Here is a 22,356-nt window from a genome sequence, read left to right as displayed (position 1 = left end):
TCACAAAGCAGAGTCACGACCACCGAAGCCCCCCCCTTCCCCCCCGAGAGGCGGCAACGCAGAGATTTGCTTCCCAATCGGGGAGGGGGATGGGGGAGAGAGCGCGGGGAGGGGGCGCGTAGGCGGCGCTTCCCCGCCCCCCCTCCGTCTCCAACAGCAACTCCAACCGTTTGGTAGGTCACAGGATCTCTTAACCCTCGGCTCCGAACCCGCCTCGCCGGCCCCAAACCACCCCTTTTCCTAGTGCAACGGATAAACCGACAACTGAACGCTGGAGCTTTGGTGGGGAGGGGAAGGAGCGGGGGGGCTCTGGAGGGGAAAAGGCTGATGGAAACTCCTTACTCATTAATGGCCATGAGTGGATAAGGGGGGAAATACGGCGCGACAGGGAGTGGGGGTCTGCAGCGCTGCAAGCTTAGAACGACAAGCTTTACTCATTGTACAGGTTGTACAGGACAGAGCTGCGGCTCTCGGCAGCTCCTGTTCCGACACGACTGACCCATCGGGCTCTCCAGTTCGGCTGGGCTCCAGGAACAAGCGTCATTCCCACGCTCCTGGCGTCCACGCTTCACAGCCGGTCCATCCTGAACGTGTCCTCTGTGGCGGGGTCGGTGAGGACCATGTCTGGGTCGTTCAGCATGTGCAGTCCATCCAAGGTTAAAGGGTCAATTTTGAGTTCATCCAGAGGGAACTGGGAATCCGTATCAAAGCTGACGTCTCCCACTCCTGCCAAAGAGCTGGTCAGTTCTTTTGATAAGCTGGGAGGAGATTCTCCTGTCACTGCGGGGAAGAGGAAGAGAAAGGTGTCGGCAGGGCTCAGCAAATACGTGTTTGCCAGGCAGACGAGCCATAAAACAGCTTGCAAAAAATCTGGAGTAATTCATTGCACCAAGTCTGAGGACGAGAAACATCGAGCCTCGTTTCCAGCTGGACGAATGACAGACCTGTCAGAGCGCCTCAAACCCACCACGATGACCGAACGCAAAGCAAAATTCACCTATGTCTATTTGGGGGCCTCAAAGCGGTGTCACGTGAGGCTCTTTTCTCTCCCTTAGGTTTAGGGGGAATAACCTGCCATTTGGGTTATTCTAACCAGCAGGAGTCCTGGGCTGAAACACGAACTCAACTGCAGTTCTCTCAGCGGCCTGTTGCAAGGGTCGGTCCGCGACACCTGTGCAGAAATTGTTTCCGAACGTCCAACCGCGACCAGATCCGCCACCATATGTGACCCTGACAACCCCCCGCTGTGGGCTCGCTCGGACAGAGCGGCAGAGGAAGAAGTTCGGCTTTCACAGCTCCTCCCTCCCTGTGGCCGAGGATCCAGTAAATTCAGAGGGAGAGAATTTAAGAGAATTAGTGCTGCCATCGCAGCTGGGATGAAGCGAGAGCCGTCAGCTGCCCGGCACCCGGGAAACACGCCAGACCGGCACCACCAACGGTTACACGAGGCGAAACCGAACCTTCAAAGGCAACGACACCCTTTCGCTTTCTCTTTTTTTCTCACTTTTTTTTTCTCTCAGAGCAAGCCACTGCACAGCGAAGAGGTAACACCGACACCGCGACGGTTTTACCGGCCGGTTAAGCCCGTGGTTTTCTTACCTGTAAGAATGATGTTGGGGATGTTTCCATGGCTGGAGTAGTTCAGCTGCTGCGAGTCCTGCAAGCTGCCATGACTGCCGGTGAGTCCCATCATGGCTGCCTGGGAGTAGTTCAGGGTGGAGCAAGGGCTGTACAGGCTGTTGGAACTAATGGCGTTTTCTATCATGTTAAACTGTTCGAGCTGAAGACCAAGGCACAAAGGAATTATTACTTCTAACCAGCAGGAAACACAGCAAAACAACTTACAAAGCTCAAGGACGGGAAGTAACGTTGAAAGAGACAGGCAAACAAATTCATCTTGAGGTTTCGTTGATCAAAATCTGGTCTATTTTCTCTGAACTTTCCAGAGTAGTTTACCGCCAAATTCAGAGTGGAGGGGAATGAGGAGAGGGTGGATGCAAAAATAAAATTGTTGCTTTTGGTATCGTAAGAACAAAAGAAAAGGTAGCTTTAAACCAAAGTAAAAAAAAAACAAAACCCAAAAATTCATGCTACTAACTCAGGTATCTGCCCATGGAGCACGGCCTCTCAGAAGCCATCTCAGTTTTTCCTGCCACCAGAGCCTATTGCACAGCCGAATGATTCAACGTGCTGGTTGGGCAAATTAACGAAGCCACGGGTCTGCCCGCTGGGTTTTGGTACCATCCATGAGTTGTTTGACACATTCAGGAGTAAAAGTTGTTACCACCTACAAGCGAATCCTTCCCAAATGCAACTATGGCCAGAAAAGTGTGTGTGTGGGGGGGGTGTTCAAATCTATTTTCATTATTTTTAAACCAATAAACGTGGCAGAACACCTTTAAAAACATCTGCTACAGCGGCTAAGAGGGACAGAGGGGAAAGAAGAGTGGGGGAAAAACCCAAACCAAAACAAGAAAACAGAAGAAAATAACCCCCTGAGTATTGCAAACTAAAAATAACAGAAGTAAAACTATATGGACAAAATGTGATCTCACGTAAAATAATCAGAAGTGGATCTATATTCATTTTAAGCTGAAAGTGGCCGAAACGTAGCTGAAAATCCGAGATGAATTTGCTCACCTGATGGGATAGGGCATTAGCCTGCCTAGCTGTCATCTGCTGATCATAATAGGAGTCACCAAATACACTCCCCAGAATGGAAGAATGCTGAAAACAAAACAGAGTCTTTATGGTGCAAAAATCCCACAAACAGACGTACCCACGGTGTGCGAGTGACTCGAGCCTTCCGACCGCCTCTTCTCCACGTTAGTTAGCAGCGCCCGCCACGATTAACCACCACTAACCACCGGCAAATCCATGAAACAGTCAGCATTTCCCTCCAACACACAAACCCTTCCACGTTACGCTGCCTTTTGGTAAGCACAGAAATACAGTCAAGGAACCAAACGGACTTCCTCACGGAGGACACACAACACAGAAAACTTCTGATTTATGAGAACAGACGAGTGAGCTCGGTTAACACGAGAAATACCATTTAGAAAAAAAAAAAACCCAGTCTGCGACTTCAGCTGTTTTGTGAACTTTTTTTTTTGGTTTTTTTTTTGGATGAAAGACAAACCCCACACAGAAGTAAACTGCACGTGGAAAGAAAAGGCGATGCGAAGCTACCGCCAGCACGCAGCGGTGACCAGCTCACTGCCTCTGCCACCTCGCGCTCACCGAACAGCCAGCTGCGCTGAGACAACAACATGCCAAAACAAAAGGGACATTTTTAAAGTCATTTCACTTCAGCTGCAGACCAGAGGAGTTAAGGGAAAGCAGGTTATCAGCAGTTCGAAGGCAAGAATCTCGGGAGGAATTCCTCAGCCTCGCTAGTTTTACTGTCCCCTCTAGCACGACAAGCGTTCATCAGTTATTCTCCATCATCCATCAATTATTCTAAAAGTGACCAAGAATTTGAGGTCAATGCTTTAATACCATTCAGTGCTGTCCCAAAGAATTGCCAGACATAAATCACAGAGAGATCAATTCTTATTTAAAGCTGTCACAAATTCTGATACTCCAGCTGAAAAAAAAAAACCCCATCTGCTGAGAGAGCGCAGCACATCTGTAAAAGACGGGTGTCCATAAACGACAATTTGCACAGAGAGTTTGTGTCACTCTTGAACCAAAAATTCAATACCTTGGCACAGCGTTTTCCAGCTGGTTTATCCACGCATTAAAAGGGGAAGGCTACCAATTTTCTCCTTACAAACCTAAGCAGCACGTGCAATTGGGCAAAAAGCCTAGGAAATACCAGAACAGTCACACCAGCCACCGCAGTCAAAAGCCAAGGATTAGGATACTCAAAAAAATGACGTGGATGACGTCCACAACAACGAACGTAAAAATTTCGGCAAACATCACATTTGAAACATTCTCCCTCCTCCACCAGCAGCGTATCTCAGCGCAGCTTATTTGCAGGTTGCATGCAAGGAAAAGAAAGGAAGTCTTGCAGGAAAAAAAAAACCCCAACCCTAAATCACCCACACCCTCCACGAGAGGGGACCATCAGGAAAGAAGCAACAATACGTTCTCTTTAAAGCGAACAAAAACCTTCCCACCTTCAGCCAGAATCCTCGCTATCGCGTTATATGGATGTTTCTGGATAAAAGTGGCATCGAGGGAGGAATTCCCAGCCCGAGAACGAGGCACCGTGGGGGAAGGCGGCTGAAAGTTCCGCACACGCCGCGCGTGCGACAGAACCCCTTGCTGAGCAGATCCCGTTTGACCCGAGAGCTGCCCCGAGCAGCACCGCGAAGCGCTTCCCACCGGGACGACCTGAGAGCACTTGGAGAAGAGAGAAAATTCCCCGCGGAACCGCGCTGCTGGGTAACGTCCAGGACTGGAAACACCAGCCTCACCGCCCTCCTCGGCGCTGCACTCACAGCGCGCTCCCGGCAGCGCCAGGAAAGGCAGCAGACAACTGCCTCCAGATCTTCGTCAGAGAAGATAATTCGGTAACTCCTCAGCGAGGAATGGTTTAACTAAATGAAGCCAGCTCATCCTCAAGGCTGATTAAACGGAGCCCGAGCCAAGAATAGGGTTTTATGGACAAAAATAAGATTTTTATTCACTTTCCTGGGCATTTATCGTCTGCCACAGCAACGACCGCAGAACAAAAATGGCATCGTTGCAGCTTAACACCCTACTCGACGCTCTCCTCAGAAGCAGGTAAAAAGGGAAAATGGTTATAAATGGAACCACTCTTCCAATTTATCATCTACGCTACAGTGGCTGCTCTATCCCTCGCATGAGACGGGGCTACAAGGAAGTTATCAAACACCACAAGCAAGAGCCACATCACACCCGGTAAGAGAAAAAGCGAAACATTCCTTAAATTAAAAAAAAAATAAACCCACGCTTGTCTTTAAACCACTGCTGTCTTACTGGCTGCCCAGTCACGCTTTGATCTACTACTCAAACTCTACATTATTCAACCTGCTACACGTGTTACTTTCTTCTAAATAAAGAAAATACTGGAGCAGAGCTACCTCAAGCCAGCAGGCGAGGACCAGCCAAGCTTGACTCTCTCACAGGAAAATCGTTCCCATCTTAAGCGGCAGGCACGGCGTCAGAGCTGTGTGACGTTTTATAACAGTTTCTGATGAAAAATCTGTGCTTTGGGATGTCACATCCTCAACGTGACTCAAAGCCAGTCTGGACCAGCACTAGAAATACAATCGCTATTCGACAGCTCCGAAGAGAGCCAAGGGTTTTTTTTCTCCCCTGTAACTTTCGCCATTTCATTCGTCCAGGAGCTTTGCAGAAGTAGGGCAAAACCTAAAAATCTTTGCCTTCTGCTAAGCACCGTTCCCACCCTAAAAAGTTTGGGCAACAAGAAAAATAATGAACAGGAGACCAAAATCTGCTTGTGCGAGTCTGCGTTAGTAACTCCTAACCAAACATTCGAGCCCGTATTTTTTTCCCTCCGCTCTGAAGTATACTGGTTATGACATCTGTAAGCACTGCAGCTCCCAAAGGAAATCCACTGGAAATGTCATTACTTCAGAGTCCTAGAATAATTATGTGAAAAACATCTTGCTAACACCATCTCCTCCAGCAGCACTAGATGAGGTCTGTTTTGTCAACAGTACATCTTCTTGGGTTAATGATGTGGTGACTGCAAGGGAAAAAAAAAAAAAACCAAAACAACCCCAAACCACAAAACCCCTGGCTTAAATTATTAATCTAAAAATACATACCATATTATCCAGTATACAGCCATTCTACTAAAAAAAAGCAGATTTCTATCTAATTGGAACAGTATGCCAGGTGTTAGAGGAGAAAAGCGAAGTAGTAATAAACAAGCCATTGTCAATGAAAAGCCATGCAAACACCAAGCTGAGAACTACAAGCAGAGCTTTTCAATCCGTGTTTGAACAGGAAGACCTTCGTATAACAAACACACATCTAAAACACAAGAGCAAATAGATTTGGAGATGTGGAAAGATGAAAAATAACTTCTGGTGAATGAACCGTATGCGATAAAAATCAAACCGCCGGTTTCTGTTTTTAGAGCGCGTCACTCACCACACTGATAGATAGGCTGCGGAACGATTTAACCTAAAATTAATCAGAGGAGCAGGAGCAAGTGGAGGACGCCCACCCAGTCACACCTACTTCATTCCACTCTCGTCAGCCAGTGCCAGACTGCTCCACCACGGGGGTACCCTGCCGCCGGAGCCCATCTGCCTTTCCTCCTGGCAGATCGCTCTACAGTCTAATGGACCCTGTTATTTGGGAGCTGCCCCCGTAATGGCAACCAACCCCAATTTCTCTTCCCAACTGTTTTTTTTTTCTTCCCCCATTGCTTCTCTCCACGCTTACTGCTTGCCACCTTAAGAGGTCCGTCACCAGACGGCTCGCGGTTCACTGAGGGAGGCAGGAAATCTGTCTCGGTTTTAATTTAGCAAAAACAGAGACTTGCGGGGGTATTTTTGAGAGGCCAACGCTGAAGTCAGCAGTATTAATAAACCCTCTTCCTTCCACGCAGAGTCACGGTGTCCCACTTGAAAAGAGCAAAACCCAAGCAAGGGTTTACAGGGTAGAACAGGCTCAGCAGGAAAAATTACAGCGCCTGCTGCACCCCAGTACTCTGGACCGACCCATGGCAGCAAGTCCGTGGACAAAACCAAGGAAGAGTTATTGAGAAGGCAAGGGGGAAAGAAAATCAACGCAAAACCCAAAATCGGATGATGTGGTGCCCAAATGAGAACCGGGCCTGGTCATTTGCAGCAAGACTGGCCGCAGCTTTGCTCTACGTGACAGCCTAGAGGAGCAAGTTTGCGTGTTTTCTTTGAGCCACACACAGAACACAGCAGAACTGGCAGAAGCAGGCAGAAGAGAGAGAAGTTAAGAAGCAATTAAGCAAGGGTTAAGAAAATCCAGACAGTCCTGACACTCGGATCTATTACTGAGCTTACCAGTGACCTGTCTCTGGCTAATGGCAAGGAGAGACGAAGCTTCTGCTTTGGAACCGTGAAGGGGCAGCACTTATTTAGATAGGATCCTCCTTACAGCCTTAAACGTTAAACGATGAAACAGAAAATGTATTTTCAGACTCTGTTGTGATGCTCTGGAAGAATTTCCTGCACCTCGTTTCTACAGGTGGGATTTAAGGAAAGGGTGGCCCCACGGAGCGATTTCAGCAGCACCAGATTATTTCTGTACTGGAAATGCGCCCGCTCCCTCACGTTAGGGGCACTCCCAAAGCCTGCCTTGTTTTTAACTGCCTTGCTGCTGGCAGATAAGTATTTCCTTGCACAGGATTACACCCCCCCCAAGCTATGCCTGGCGTACAGGACATGTGGATGTAGGAGTACACACACACACAGAGGAAGAAAAGCCGGCCAGCATGCGAGAAAGCCTCTTCGCTAACCCAGGACTTGCAAGCCACAAGATACAGCTGCTAATTTTAAGAGCATTTTCTCCAGTGTTTTCTTTCAAAGTGTACGTTCCCCCCCGTCAAACAGGTCCTGACGTTAAGTGCATTTGGCCACGCAAGAGAGATTTAGTGCCAGAGGAGTTATCCTGCTGCAGGAGGCACTTCAGGGCATCTCTCTCTCCCCTGCCCTCCCAGCCTTACCCGCTGGCTCCCTACGTGACGCTGCTAATTGAACGGGGTCTACCTGGAGGTTCTGCCCGTGGTTGCCCCAAAGAGGTAACTGAGTTTTAACAGCGTTCAAATAGCAGCTTTGATTAACAAAAAGGCAATTCACCAGCTATTGAAAAACTCTGGAACTGAATGAAACTGCAAACAAGATGAGACATCAGTAATGCATGAGGCACATACAATTACAGTGAGACAACTATGGGTCAGTAATGGAGAGACTCAACTAAAAACAAACACAAGAAGCAAGGCCTGTGGAAGCACAGAGTCCCTTACTTGAGGGGAGCTGCCAGGAGAGAAGCCTTGATTGGAGACAGGAGAGGTGGGAGACTGGTTGGCTGGGGATCCAGCATTACTGCGGTACTGCTGGAGTGAAGCCTACAGAACAACACAGAATTAAAGACCATGGGATTGATGGAAGGTTGGAAAATTATAAACTTCTGGCGTATACAGTTCGAGGAAGCTGGGAGAAACCATCCTCTTCAGCAATTCTTGGCTATGTATGAAGGCACGATTACTGTGAACAAGGCCGCAAAAAGGAGAGAGTTGAGGTATCAGCGTGGCACAGTCTGGTCTGGCCGAATGGCTGAGAGCAGAGCAGTGCTGTTGTACAAGCAAAACTGGTGACATTTTTTCTCCCTGTTCTCAGTTACGCTCAATTAAAAAAAAAAAAAAAAAAAATCTGGTCAGCCAACGATTTAGGGAAAAGAAGTCTTGAAAGCTGGGTATAACTCGAAGATAACATCGTTTATTCTTCAATTAACTGCCAGACCCGTAACATTCTCAACCTGTGTTTACACTGCTCTGGAAATCCTTTGTCCATTTCTCTGCCTAGTGTCAAACAGCCTGGGCCTGTTATCAAGATTGAAGTGTAGAACCATGCAGACTGGAATCCTTCTCAAAGCTGCGTTTTACCCCAGGACAGGGAACAGACACGGTCTGAGAATTCACACTATGTTTCGCAGGTTTATATCAGCCACATTTACATTGTTCTCAGTCGCCCTGAGAACACATTTTCAAAGATTTACCTTTTTTTTTTTGGTCACAAAGCACCCTGGCTTTGAACAAATTACTAATCTTAATGGCATTTAACTAGAACGTTGCGCTAATTAACAAGTACAGCTCTTCTCATTATACTTCCTTTAAAAATTAACAGGTGATTGAGGAAAACCTGCAATTCAGTAGTTCTGCTAAAAAGGAGTAATTTAATCAGAGAGTGTCGTGGGGTGGGAGAACGCTGTGCTACCGCTGCTTTCTGACACCGAATTCTGTAAAGCTCAAGACAGTTTGTCTTAAGCCTTTCTGCTATGCATGGCTACTTACACACTTGAAGCAGACCTCCAAACTACAGCAAAATTCACTTCAATACTGCTTGTCAAACACCGCACAGAGGTTGTCAGCGAGACTGTAACACAGCTCAAACAGCTTCTTCATAAACGAGCTTTAAATGGAAGTTCGTTTATGTACGATTTCAGTTGCTTTAAAAAGATAAGCACAGCACCCTAAAAGTTCAGGTCATAAAGAAGTTTAGGATGAGGAAAGCAGCACAGAAAGCAAAGAAGGAAAAATCAGAATCATCTGTACTGGTAGCTACGGGATCAAACCACCGGGACACATTTTGAGTGGGTCGCTACCCTTTCCACTGCTGGATTTGTCCTTCCCTTTCCAATCCTGAAAGGGAAGCAGCTTCTTTCGAGAAGCACTTACCGGCACAAACTGTTAAAAATTTAATCCACGACCACGTGCTAGATCGATTGAGAAGAAATCATTCTCTTTCTCAAACCAGATACTGTCACCACACCACTACTAGGAGGACACAACCGAGGCCCTGCAGAGCAGGGCAGAATGAGCAGAGAACAAGCTGGGAAATTCCTCCCTAGCTGGCCTGCAGGGCCAAAGGGATTTTGGAACTTCATACGCTGAGGCAGACAGAACGTTTCGTAACAGACCGTGTCGAAACAAGCACGAAGAGAAACCTGTCCACACGTCATCGGTGTAGGTATGTACACGTGCCGTCTCTTCCGGGCCTCTGAAGGCAGCCACAAACCCAATTCCTGAAGGTAACAATGTAAGCTCTAAAATTCCTTAAAGCCAAAGAGTTCTAAATATAGAAAGTATAGGAAATACCTGGTTCTCTCCAGCTTTTGGAAAATGCTTGTTAGCAGGTGTCTTTATCAAAGTTCTGTGAACTCCTCCAGTCTATCGCACACCGTACAACGTCCTGGGGGTGCAGGACATTTAACAGCCTGAAAACGTACCAGTGCCACGGCAGCAGCAAGGCACAAAACAAACGCTGATACATTTAAGCTGGACTAATCCAACATGGAGCTGTAAGGGACAGCGTTTTACGAAACTACGGCCACCCTAAGCGCACGTTAAAACCCAATTTTCCTCTTTAAAGCATTTCAGGGTGGACTCAACCAAAACCGTTCAAAATCTACCTCCGACTCTGCCCACAAGCGGGTTTATTACCAGCTTGATCTCTGACACACTAGGCTGCACGCTACCAGGACCTCCAAACGCAACCTCTACGGCCTCCAGCTCTGCCCAGGCTTACCGAGTTGATGTCTATTCCCATTGACGGTTGGGTCTGGCTACCCGGAGGTGACTGTGGGATGGAGGAAGGTACCGTGACGGAGAGTGGGGGGAGCTGTGTTCCTCGCTGTAAACCAGAGGTCTGCATTAAAGGAGTATTCTGAGGCAGGGTACTTGCCACCTGGGTCTGCTGTTGTTGTTGGGAAGTTGTCTGGGTAAAAAATGGATATGGGGGAAGCTGCTGCTCCAGAGACAACGCATCCATAGCCACGGCCTTAAAAAGAAGAATCAAAATCATCCGCGCTGGCAGGTAATTTCGTTTTCAGGCACATCACATTTCACACCAAGAGAACTGTGCTAAGTCAATCTCATCTTGCATTTAAAAATAATTAACCTTAAGGTTCAGAAACAAGTTAAGAACGTGTCTCAAAAGACTGAGTATCACCTCCAGTGCACTATAAACAAATAACTCTAAAAGCCCAGTTGAATGTCCAGGTCAGAAACTGATAACCTAGTCAGTCGTAGTCACACTTACAAAATCAATTTAAAAAGCTAATTGAGCTTCTCTCCTGAATTAGAGAAATGTCTCTCAAATTTCACAGCTAACTTTGGGGCAATACTGTTACAGAAAAGTGTCCTAATAGATGTTTTTCACCACGGTCTAGAAAAGTGGAAGCAAAACCTGTCCCTTCTCCCTTTTTAAGGCTCTGAATTTAATGAACACATTTAAAGAAGAAAGTTACAGGACAAGTTGAAGTTACGGTCAGCTTCTCCCTAGGCAAAATAATTAACCTGTGATTGAAAAATTTTAATTCTCCGAGAAAGTTCCTACCTGAGTAATTGGTGACAAAGGGGAAAGCGTAGGAGACATTTGCTGTGACTGTGGTCGTCTTGAGTCTGCACTCAAGGAGAGGGGACTGACGGCTGGCTGGCGGTGCTGCTGGGAAGGGGCTGGCGTCGTCGTCATTCCTGCCGGGAAGGAACAAACCAGCTTAAACGGGAACAGTTTCGTTGATTGATACTTGTACGGAGGTAATTACCTGAACGACGACAAACGAACGGCGCAAGCGGACAACGACTTCAGGCACAGCGCTGAACGCCCCTCGGCCAACCAGGCCGAAACTCGTTAGCTAATTTGCAGTGAATTTTGTCAGGCTGAAGAGCATCAGGAGGAGAGGAAGATCCCTACGGTTTAGCCTGGACCAAAACCAGTCACGTTGTTGAGGCTGGCGCACAGATCCTGACTGGAAATTGGAAGAGGCAGAGCAGCTCCGGCAGTTTACAGAAACCACAGGTTATCGCCCTCGCACGCCGCCCAGGCTGCCCGCGTGGAAGCCAGCAGAAGCACGTTCTGCTCTGTTTGCAAGGGCTCAGACTTCAGGAAGAAGATAACAGATCATATAACGAGACTAACCAGAGGGCACCTGCGATATTAGAAAAGCAAACACCTATTTAACGGGAAAATTCAGAAGAGAAACTGGTTACACGGGACGTACTCCACTTGTAATGGCGTAGCAGTGCACAGGAAGGCAGGAAACATCCTTCGCACTCTGAAGAGCCACGGCCCAGCAGGGGGTAGGGATAAACAACTCAAATATTGTCATTTTCTTCAAATTCAAGACAAAAATCTGGAAGTCTTGGAACCTCCCCTATTTTCTGCCTCAACCTAGAGGAGCCGAGACACCCTGCAAAGTGATTTCAGGGCCATCGAACTAGTGAGCTGTTCTTCCAGAGCTGCCAGAAAGGAGGAATTCACAAGAGCCTGCGAGCTCCTAGGCACTTGGCAAATGTTCAGGGCTTCCAGGCAAGCTGCCAGGGAGCCAGGAAGTCCGGGCTGCCAAGGAGCCAGCAGGCAAACTGGCTGAAAGCACGCAGATTCTGAAGACTGCCTGGCTTCCCCTGCGACGTTTTCAAAATCCACGCCGTCTCACGGAGGATGTCAGCGAACTGACAATCCCAAACGCACTAGCGTGTCGCCTTCCATCGCTGGCAGTTCGCTGTTTGTTTCCCCACCTTTTTCTCGGGGCTGCTGAGGGCGTGCCTGTGCAACGCACGGAGCTCCCACAAAGGGGTCAAAAGCCTTTACGTTTTCTGCTAAAGAGCTCGGAGATAAAGAGAGGCGAGGAAGGTTTGGAAAAATCAGTTAAAAAAAGCACCAAACACCGACTATGCCAACGATTAAACTATGGGACAGACTCCAAAGAGAACCAGGAAAATCATCAATGAGTCTATCTTTTTAACTTGTTATGTCTTTGACAGATCAGGAAATGTTTTCCAAGCAACTCTGTACTTACCAGTTCGGTTTTACACCGTTTGCTTTGCTAATTACGGGTACGGCAAAAAAATCTAGCGACCCAATCTGGCCTGATTCCCTGCGAGCAGTTTGTTTCTTTTTATGCACACACTAGCTGCCTGAGCCCAGCCGTGAAGTTCTGCTTGAGCGACAGCCCATCTCTGAAACCCCGTGCAGTCTCTTCGGAGACCAGGAAACTTGTGAAGGGATGCTGAAAGCTGCTGACCTACCCTGTACTCCAACGGTTCAACCGCCTTCTCGCTTCACTCTCGAACAGAACTGCTCGGTCACAACACTACATTAACCTGATTGGAATGATTTCCTTTCCCCAATATATGAGATTTTTAAGTGGGTAAGGGAATCCTGCCTAACACAGGAAACGCACTTGTATTTTTGGATACAGCGCCTTATTTCTATTCTAGGAATCAACTGACTGCAATTGTCAGTGACAATAAAAAACCCACAACCCTTTTCGCACCTGTTCGGGTGCGACCCAGTGAAATTATTCGAAAAATAACAATCACCAGTTGAGGCTATTTGCCTATAAAGTTAAATTTAATCCTGCAATTATCAGGCGGTGAGTATACGATAAATTGCCAGCATGGCAAATAATGTTTGTTTGTGGGTTTGTTTTGTTTTGTTTTTTAAATTATCAGTAATGTCAAAGTGCAAAAAGCCCAACAAACGTAACTCAGACACACCACGCCGAACAGCTCAAACAGCAACTGCACTCGAGAAGAACTCGCAAGAAAAACTAGGAAGGCACCAATTTCAACACAAAGGCACCGCAGCGAGAGCTGTGAGAAATCAAGGTGTGCGCTTGGTGTTATTTCCCAAAGCCCCACTATATTATGCAGCTTGAATACTCAGGATGTTTTCAAAACTTAAGCAGCCAAGCTTACAAAAACTAGCGCACCTTGTGGAGGCTCCACATTATTCTTGATTGCTCAAAAGAGAAAACCTGCTTCAGATGAAGCAAGCAATGTTTTCCCTCCAAAAGAATCCTCACACTGAAAAAAAACCCAAACCCAAAAAACATTCTACAGGCATGAAAACAACGGACCTACTTAAGGTATTTCCAGAACTCCAGAGCTGTTGGGGTTAAGTGCAATGAATTACGAGGGAGGCACGCTTTGGAAGCTAGTCTCTCCACAAAATAAACCAGAAAAAAAAAATAAATAAAAAGGCAGATTTGGGCACCAAGAATATGAGAAAAATGAAAGACAATGTGTAAGTCATATAACTAAATACAGCTTTCTCACTTATTCGTGCAGAAACGGCTTGATAAAACTTGTTTATAAAGAAATGTCAATCAACAGTGAAGCGCAATCACCTCGCAGACAAAACAGTAATATTCAGCAACGCAACTTCCACAATTTAAAGACAAGTGACACATGATGGACAATCTGTAAAAGCACCTCAGTTACGATCTTACCCTGACTGGCAGTGCTGATGCCCAAGTGAGTCAGATTGGCAGCAAGATTTCCGGTACTATTGGAGCTACTCAGGGCCGGGAACGTGGATTCCTCAGGATCTAACGGTGTTGGGAGAGGGGAAGGGAAATGGATGTTTGTCAGGTCTGGCAGGGAGCCACCTGTGTTATGCGTAGCAGGAATCAGTGTTGTAGTGTTTTCCTGGTCAGCTGATGGAAAGATGCTAAATAAGGGGGAGAGAGAGAGAGGGGAGAGGGCGGGGAGGGAGGGGAAAGAAAAAAGACACATCTCAATTTAATGTTCAGCCTGGACAGATCTTTATAAAACCTTTTTAAAAAAGGAAGGTGCCATATACAGAACTAAATATTGTATTTCTGATAAACCAAGAGAATGTAACAGCCAATGGGTCACTCTTAGAGGTTCTGGCTTGTCTTGGATCTATTGCAGTGTCGTACCATCTAAGGGCTTTTCAGAAAACTCCGAAGCAAGAGGACATTCAATAGACCACATTCTGTCTTAAAGATCTCAATGCTCTTTAAAAAAAAAAAAAAAAGATTACTCAAAACTTACTTGATTCCTGGAACTTCACATGATTTAGGTCTTGATGACCCAGTCTAGAATAGAAGGAAGACATTTTTAAAGGCACACGTACTGCTAGAGGTGAACGCTACGGCTAGATTTCAATTCCTAAGTTTTATTTAATGCTTCTCTATAGAAGAGCTATTCTTCTACACAAGAGCTCTGTGAAGCTCTTAGAAAATATCTGTCACCTCTGTTGCTTTATTGGCCTAACAAGGCTCAAATTTAAAGAGTTCCTCCCGACACAATCAAACACGTGCAAGCACACACGAAGTGCCCTTCTGACCTAATGTTTAGTGTTTTGTTGCTAAATAGAGCATTTCATCTCTCATCTCTTCAAGTGGTTTGTTTTGGTGGACAACACGTAGAGCATTACTTTATACCCGAAAATGATTAGAAAATAAAATCTCTGCACTTCGAAACATGAGATTCCTACCTTTTTAGTGTCCCATCCTTGCTTAGAGAGGGTTTTGTCTGCCTCAGAGGTGGTTTCCTCCATACCAGGCACAGTCAGTAATAAAACTAAAAAACGAGAACAAAAGGAATCATATCATAATACGAAGCTTCTCAGTAAGGAAGTCTGACCATTTGAAAACTCTTAAGTAACCTGTTATCAATGAACATGAAGCAGTGCCTCTACTGTTATAGAAGATTAAAATTTTTTAAAAAACCAAACACCAGAAGAGTCTAAAATTGTGTTTCGTTAGCAAGGAGACATTATCAGTTCCAAAAAACCCCCAAACAACACTTCAAACAATTTGAGCCTCCAATTTAGTCTGCTTAGATCTAAATGGAAGAGTGTATCCTGGGACCCAGTTTTTCCCCATCTTTTGCATTTTGCACAGGTTGACGTACTCCTGGTACGCCTAACGCGCGGCCAACGGGATGATTCCAGTGGCAAAAAATCCGGACCATCTCCCCTGGGACAGAGCAACACTATAAAGCTGATGCTTCTCCCCATCCCAAGCACGTTTGTTTGTTCGAAGCAACCAACTCTTTCACCAGGTGAACAGCAAGGTGCCAAGGAAACACCACCACAAAGCCAGTCAGAGGCAGCCACAGAAGCCTTTCACGCTGATGATCATAAATCCACGTTTAGGTGACGCTGTTGAAGACGATCGTCACTTAATGTTTCACCGCCCCTCACCTGTCTCTGGGTGGTTGTTGAAGGATTAAATTTCTCTACACAGATTTAAGAGCTTTTAAGGTATTTCTTGACCTGACAGCAGGAACAAGGGCCAGCAGAGGGCACCAGAGCTGTCAGTGCCGGAGGGCTGCGCTGCTCCAGCTTCTAACCAGAAACGTTATCGTGGTGGTGTTTGTAAGCATCGCCTCTGAGGGCGTGTTTGCTGGTGATCTCAATCCCACAACTACAGACGAGATGAAGTCTTGCTGCTTTACGATATTGTATCACTGACCATGAAACACCCGTGGTCTCTACACTGGTCCACAAGTCACTACGAACTGCAAACCTCCAGTACTGCCACGAGCGGTCCGACCACCGGCGTCCCACCAGCCCAGATGACTTTTCCCCAGTGGGCAAGGCCTTGGAATCACAGAATACGGGGCTCAGGAAAATGTTCTGTCTTAGCTTTGTAAAATCTTTTCTGGCTGTCAGGACCCAGAAGAATAAATGTGGTCCTTTGTTCCAATTCCTGTGCAACTGAACCTAGAAGTGTTATGCACACATGTATTTATAGAAATAGATGAATACCAGTACCTGGGCATATACTCTGACGAAGTACAAGGCTTGGAATATTAGAAATACTTTTACTGGTTTTCTCTCTTTACCTCTTTTCTGCTGCATGTCCTGTGACCCTCCTGAAAAGGATTCTTGTTGAGCTGGAGTCATAGTACTCTGGTGCAAGGCAGAATCGGAATTTGTCCTGAAAGGAAGGCAAAAAAAAAAAAAAAAAAAATTTATTGCCAGTTTCTCTGAATAAAAGAACGCTTAATCTCAGATAAATGCAACCAGCTCAGTAAAACCTGAATAGTCTGCATTAAAATCTATATCTGGCATATGCCAGGCACAATTTCCTTGTGAAACAATCAATTTGCAGAACAAATTAGTTCAAGTTTTAAGAGCAATTCTTTCAATAATGGGATTGAGAGAAATACAGGGCAAATTGGTTGCCATCGTTAGAAAATAGTCTGACACGCTTTGCTAAGATTATGCACGATCAAATAGGGCAATTTTTAAGTTGAAAGCTGCTTATACACACTTTGGTCATCCTAGTCTTTGAAAAGAAAGCCTCCCTGCTTCATAGGGAGGGAAAACAACTGGCTCAGGATGCAGGTATGTTGTGGAGACGGGAACCTCCACAGTCAGCACATCCCTGGTGATGAGCCGTCCTGCGCTTGGGAATGTAGGCCACCACCCAGGCGACTCGGCACCTCCGGTGTCGGGAGCGTGAGGGGCAGGAACAGGCAACTCGGGGCTCCTTTCCGCTCGAACGCTTGCGAGGGCAAACTAACCCAGTTTCTGGGCAGCGAGAAATATCCAAGTCTTTTACAACTCAACAATTCTGCGGTATGCCTTGGAACATCTGGCAAGATTTACCTTTAAAAGCATCACGTTAGCTAACACGCCTTGAGTTTAAAAGTGGGTCATCTAACAGAATAAGCATAACAGAAGAAAAGAATCGATTTCTAAATTCAGGAATGCAATTCAGATGGCCAACTGCTGCGGGGAACAATAAAGGCCTTTGTTGCACCTGAAAGCATCAGAGAACACGGTCCAAATACAAATACACACACACACACACGAACACACACACAGACTGTGCCACGAACCTTCTCCAGCTTGTGTCTGATGGAGGTGACAGATACACAGTGCCATACGGACAGCTGTCCACGTGATTCCGTCAGTTAAGGGGAAGAACACCATTTCTCACTTAAGCAGGAGGCCTACGTGAAATCTTTTCCTAAAGAACCATTCAAATTACCCTGTCGGAACCACTACGCTCAGACGAGAAAGGCGAGCAGCGCCCCTATGGGGAACACGCTGACTTTAAAAGGACACTCAAAATATTATCTGGATTGTTGTAATGTTTCAGCAACAGGACAACCACCCTCCTTTTCCCTTTCTGAGCATCTAACTGTTCCCAGAGAAGCCGTCATCTCTCCACTCTCCCACTCACACACCCCCTTTAGCCCCGTCAAGCCAGTCTGACTGCAGCACACTGTAAGCCAGTCAGAAATAATAAGCTAATTCATTTTCACAAATGGCACGAAGAAATAGCGCTTGGCAAATGCTAAACTGATGAATCAACTTGGGATAAAATGCACAATGAACTGCAAAGAACTATTCTGGTTTGGATTTACTCCGTTCTGAAGGGAAACTCAGTTTCACCAAGACTGCCTTGCCATTTCCATCAAAGGATCTCAACCACTCGCAGCTTCATGTGCATCATTATCCCCACTTGGAGCTGAGGAAACAGAGAGGTAAATGCTTACTTCACAGAATAGCAGGTATTTATAGACTAGATCACAGTTCAGAAAAAGCAGGTGACATTAACTGAGATGGGAAGCAACTTCGCTGACAGGTGAGGAGGGGAGGAAGAAGGGAACTGTTAAAACTGGTAACTGTGGTATTGCTGAAAAGGCAGGTGATCACCACCAGCTCATGAGCCAAAGGATATTTGTCTTCCGTGTTTATCCACAGAGAGAGGGCGTCGATGCGGGGAGCCGAGACGGTTTCTGTCACGATACACTCTGTCCACCAGACCGTGATGCCGAGTGGTTCTGCTCGTGTCCAACCCCGACGACTGAAAAGGAGTCTGAGAGAGACACACGAAGTTACAAGCAGAAAAACGCACGTGCGAGCAGTCTGCCCACAACCTACTCCTATCGTGTGCAAGGCTGTATTACTCTAAGGAATGAAACAAAAGATATGGACAAGTGTGACCACGTAAATTTTTCCTCCAACATGTTCGCTACAGCCATGGAAAGCAATGACCAAGGCTATTTCTTCCAGACAGAGCTTAGAGACAAGCGGAGGCAGACGGTGCCAGACCTGCCCCCTCACAGATCAGCGCTGCCCTCCAACCTTTGCATCTCTAAAATACCACAAGTGAGTGTGGCAGGGAGCCTGCTGACAGCCGCTGTTTACATTCCCTCGGTGTAGCATGCAGCATGCATCCAGAAGGAACATGCCGACAACCAGAGCTTCAACTACAAGGGCAGGAGATGCAGGAAGAAGATGCGCAGTGAGCCTAACATTCACCAGAACACGCCACGTTCTCTCAAAAATTCCTTTCACCCCTCCTTTCAAGCGTAATTATTTTAAGGGGACACTGATAGAATTAAAAGAAAAGCAGTTTCCTTCCTCCTCTGTCTAGAAAAAGTTACAGCATCCAATATTTTTTAAGTGATTTTTCATTCCACTCAGGCTGCGCAGCCAACCAAGGTGGGTTGATTCCACCTTGAATCTTATCAGCGCCGATATCCTGAGAGCGTTTACTTGTCAGCGAGTGATTTCAGAGAATGAGGACGGCAGAAAAAGGACAGGGAAGACGAATTCCCAGGCTAAACTGGAAAACATCTACATTTACAAAAGCCTTTCCCAGTTGATACCTGCAGGGGGGAGGGAAAGGAAGTACCGAATGGTCAACCTCTACTCGTACTTCAACAGCAATATATGGGGCCCTGGGGAAAAAACGCTACAGAGTCTTCCACTCCTTGCCAATGCGAACAGCTTTGCTGAGTCCCTCAACACCATCTGTTTGGAAATCCAAAATTTCCTCCTCCATTCAGGTGCTGCACGTGGCAAATGCACTGTCCTGTCTGCCAAGCCATGAAACCATCTGGCCTCCACATTAATCTTTTTTTTGTTTTTTAAAGTGTCCAGCTTTGGCTGTTTAAATGATTATTCCTAAAAAGTTTTACATTTATTTTTAAGTGTTTTGTTTGTAATCACTTTTTAAAGACTCTTTCTACTATTTTAAACTCTTTGCTATTTAGCAAATATTAGTCTCCTCTCCCTCTATGCACACACAACCTGTGTTAATATAAATGGATGCAAAGTGCCTGTGGTGTTTATTTTCTCGTTTCAGGGCCAACACTTCATATGCAGCAGAATATTGCTTAAGTCAACACGGGACTAGCAAAAAAAGCACAGTGCCTTTTTGCTGTACTCTCAGCCATTAAGATCACGGTGTTCTGCTTCAGTTCTTTAGCAAGGATGACTTTCTTGTAGGAAGACTCAAAACCCTCAAGTCATAGCATCTCAAGTTTAAGAAATTAAAATTAAAACACGTTGGTTTAATCTCTGCTGCAAACACTAAACAACCACCCAGTTCTCCCTAACTGGCACCACACAGAACTGGGAATATCCAAAACAACAACTTCCTCGCCCTGTTGTTACATGAATTCTACCCCAAGAGGCAGCAAAATTTGCAAATACATGCGTGCTCAGAAGGTCAACAGGAAAAGCAATTTCCTATGGCAATGGTCTCAACCACAGCGTTACTAAAAAAGGAGAAGCCCGTCTGAAGCCTTCAGAATGCAGACCTCACCTGGAATTTAAAAGGAAGCCAACGCAGATGAGTATACAAACAAAAAGTTGAACACAAAAATAGTTATTTCTTAAGTTTTCCCTTTTTTTGGCACAACTTCCATATTAAAAGCATAACAAAAAGATCTAATTTGAGTGCAACAGTGGCACGAGTAAACATGGACCATGCCCTGCCACTAGGTTACAACCTACAGAGCAAGGAATTTTGGGGTGACGCTGTTCTCTGGCTTTCCAGGAGCAAAGATCCCAAGTGAATCCCTAACTTGCTTCGGGAAATCAGAAAAGAACACAAACACTGGAGAAATTGGGTGTCACCCCCAACAGGTCTGGCTTCTCTCCACAACCATCCCGTGAAACTTCCTCTGGACAAACACCAGGCAACGCGCCTGCGTTAAAACCCCCGTCCCGCCAGGGCACCTGATACGTCGCTACAACTGGGATTAAAAAAACCAACCAACCAAAGAAAACCACCGAACAGATCTGAGCATCGATTTTATTTGGACAATGAAGAACTAGGACTGTTTCGCTTCCCTGAAAAATATTCAAGGGTTTGAGATCAGAATCAAAACTGCACAAAACAATTAATTAAAAAACCCCCACCCGAGTACAGACAGGAAGGAAAAAGCTCAGCGCTCTGGAGCACCAGTGTCCCTTTAAGATTTATCAAGGCATTGGCTGAAGAAATAAAAACGAGCGAGGGGGATGAGGGGGAAGGAGAGGAGCGGTACCTACTGCCAGGTTACATTTCGGTGCCTCCTGGTGACAAGCAGCATTTGGGCGCTCATTCTGCCTTTCCCGATGGAGTTCAACATGCAGGCTAAGTGCACATGCTCAGAGATTGCTTAAATCACAGGCCAAGACAGCGCCAAATAAACCACCGTCTGCATCAAATTAATCCCCCATCAATCAGAAGTAATCACATGACAGACCACAGCAAGTCCAGGGAGTCTGTACAGGAATTATTATGCATGTTCCGAACTGGGATGCATGGCAAAACCTGTATTTATGTGACAGACCATAACTCCTTTGGAGCTGGGACGGTGAATCAAATAAATACTGTGCATACCAGAAAAAAAGTGTAACATGTGCTAAAATACGTATCTACCTGGGCAAACAGTACACCAGTCCTAAATACGTATTTGCACAAACCTAAATACTTGTTTACCAAAGAGACAGGAACTGCTCCAAAGGCTTCTGCCAGAGCTCCGTTGTGCTGTAAATGCAAAGAACCAAGATTCTCAGACACTAACGCTCTCAGCAGAGACAACCCGACAGGCTTCACCCGATCAGCACATCATACAAGCATATCTTTCGGCAATTTCATCGTATTTTAGCTTAAAATTGAAAAACCTGGAAAGTATTCATCACTGATAAACACACATGGTTTTCTTCTGTTGCTTGTCACCACTTGTTATCTGTAACGGTATCAGCTTTGAATTTGTGTGTGTGTGTGTGTGTGAAAAAAATACATAAACCCCTGGGGTTTAAGCACCATTTGCTTCCGTACCCTCCCCCAGTCATCCGTAAATTCTGAATATTCACTTTCAAGCACTCTGTTAGTTTCAGGATTGAAAGAGTCCATGGAATAACCGTCAGTAACGGCCATCTAGCACAAAAACACTGAAATACTATCGCTTAAAAAGAACAGCAACTATGAACCTCCTTAACAAGAAACTGAAGATCTTGACGAGACCAGTCGCTTGTGGAGTCATACGAAGGACTCCATAACATCACAAACCTCTGCACTGTACGCCCTAAAGGCGAGCAGATTAAAACAGACGTTTGCTTCTCTTCTTGCACAAGATTCAAGCTTTTAACCTCCACAAACTCAGCTGTCCACGTGTATTTTGAAAGGCGTATTTAGAGGGTGTCATCAATAGTTTCTCCATATTTATTAAGCCAGCCTTTATCAGAAAACCACAAACTGCAAGATTTAATTCTTACCACATCCTTGTGAGATATAATGTAAATGTTATTACTCAAAAAATGAAAACTAATGCAGAAATTTTTATTGTTTTGAGCACCCTAAATCAACTCACTTTAGAAACCAGGGGTCACGAAAGCCTCCATCACCTCGTCCTATCCACTAAACAACATCTTCTGTCTGAACGTGCTTACCGACAGTGAAACATTCAGAGAAAACACTGATTTTCTGTTTACAGAGCATTACCTCTGGAGTCACAACAGCAGGGGGGGAAAGAAAAGGCAGTACATCCCTACGCTTACTTTTCAGCCAGCCCAAAGAAAACTGACTATTCCAGTCTGTCCCCCATTCCCGCTTCTCCTCTCCCAAATCCAGGCACTACTCCCGTGGAACACGCACACCGCC

General features: G+C 45.9%; 1 protein-coding gene across 4 annotated transcripts in view; it reads right to left on the bottom strand.

The window, feature by feature from the left end:
- Positions 1 to 412: 412 nt before the first annotated feature.
- Positions 413 to 22,356, bottom strand: part of CRTC1 (CREB regulated transcription coactivator 1) — a 42,262-nt gene continuing 20,318 nt past the window's right edge. The window contains exons 3-15 of one of the 4 annotated variants that reach the window (XM_086477344.1): positions 21,193 to 21,240; positions 18,154 to 18,291; positions 17,306 to 17,367; positions 16,304 to 16,398; positions 14,949 to 15,034; positions 14,504 to 14,547; positions 13,928 to 14,156; positions 11,040 to 11,198; positions 10,230 to 10,481; positions 7,949 to 8,050; positions 2,641 to 2,727; positions 1,600 to 1,780; positions 413 to 780 (exon numbers count right to left, since the gene is read on the bottom strand). In XM_086477344.1, coding sequence (XP_086333470.1) covers positions 569 to 780; positions 1,600 to 1,780; positions 2,641 to 2,727; positions 7,949 to 8,050; positions 10,230 to 10,481; positions 11,040 to 11,198; positions 13,928 to 14,156; positions 14,504 to 14,547; positions 14,949 to 15,034; positions 16,304 to 16,398; positions 17,306 to 17,367; positions 18,154 to 18,291; positions 21,193 to 21,240 — 1,695 coding nt within the window. In that variant the 3' untranslated portion in view covers positions 413 to 568. The remainder of the gene's footprint in view (positions 781 to 1,599; positions 1,781 to 2,640; positions 2,728 to 7,948; positions 8,051 to 10,229; positions 10,482 to 11,039; positions 11,199 to 13,927; positions 14,157 to 14,503; positions 14,548 to 14,948; positions 15,035 to 16,303; positions 16,399 to 17,305; positions 17,368 to 18,153; positions 18,292 to 21,192; positions 21,241 to 22,356) is intronic. The other 3 variants (XM_086477341.1, XM_086477342.1, XM_086477343.1) reach the window with 3 other exon arrangements.

The sequence above is a fragment of the Leptosomus discolor genome, chromosome 24 (genome assembly GCF_034619465.1).
Source record: "Leptosomus discolor isolate bLepDis1 chromosome 24, bLepDis1.hap2, whole genome shotgun sequence".
Lineage (NCBI taxonomy): Eukaryota > Metazoa > Chordata > Aves > Leptosomiformes > Leptosomidae > Leptosomus > Leptosomus discolor.
The sequence above is the reverse complement of the archived record's forward strand: the minus strand, read 5'-3'. Positions and strand labels throughout refer to the sequence as shown.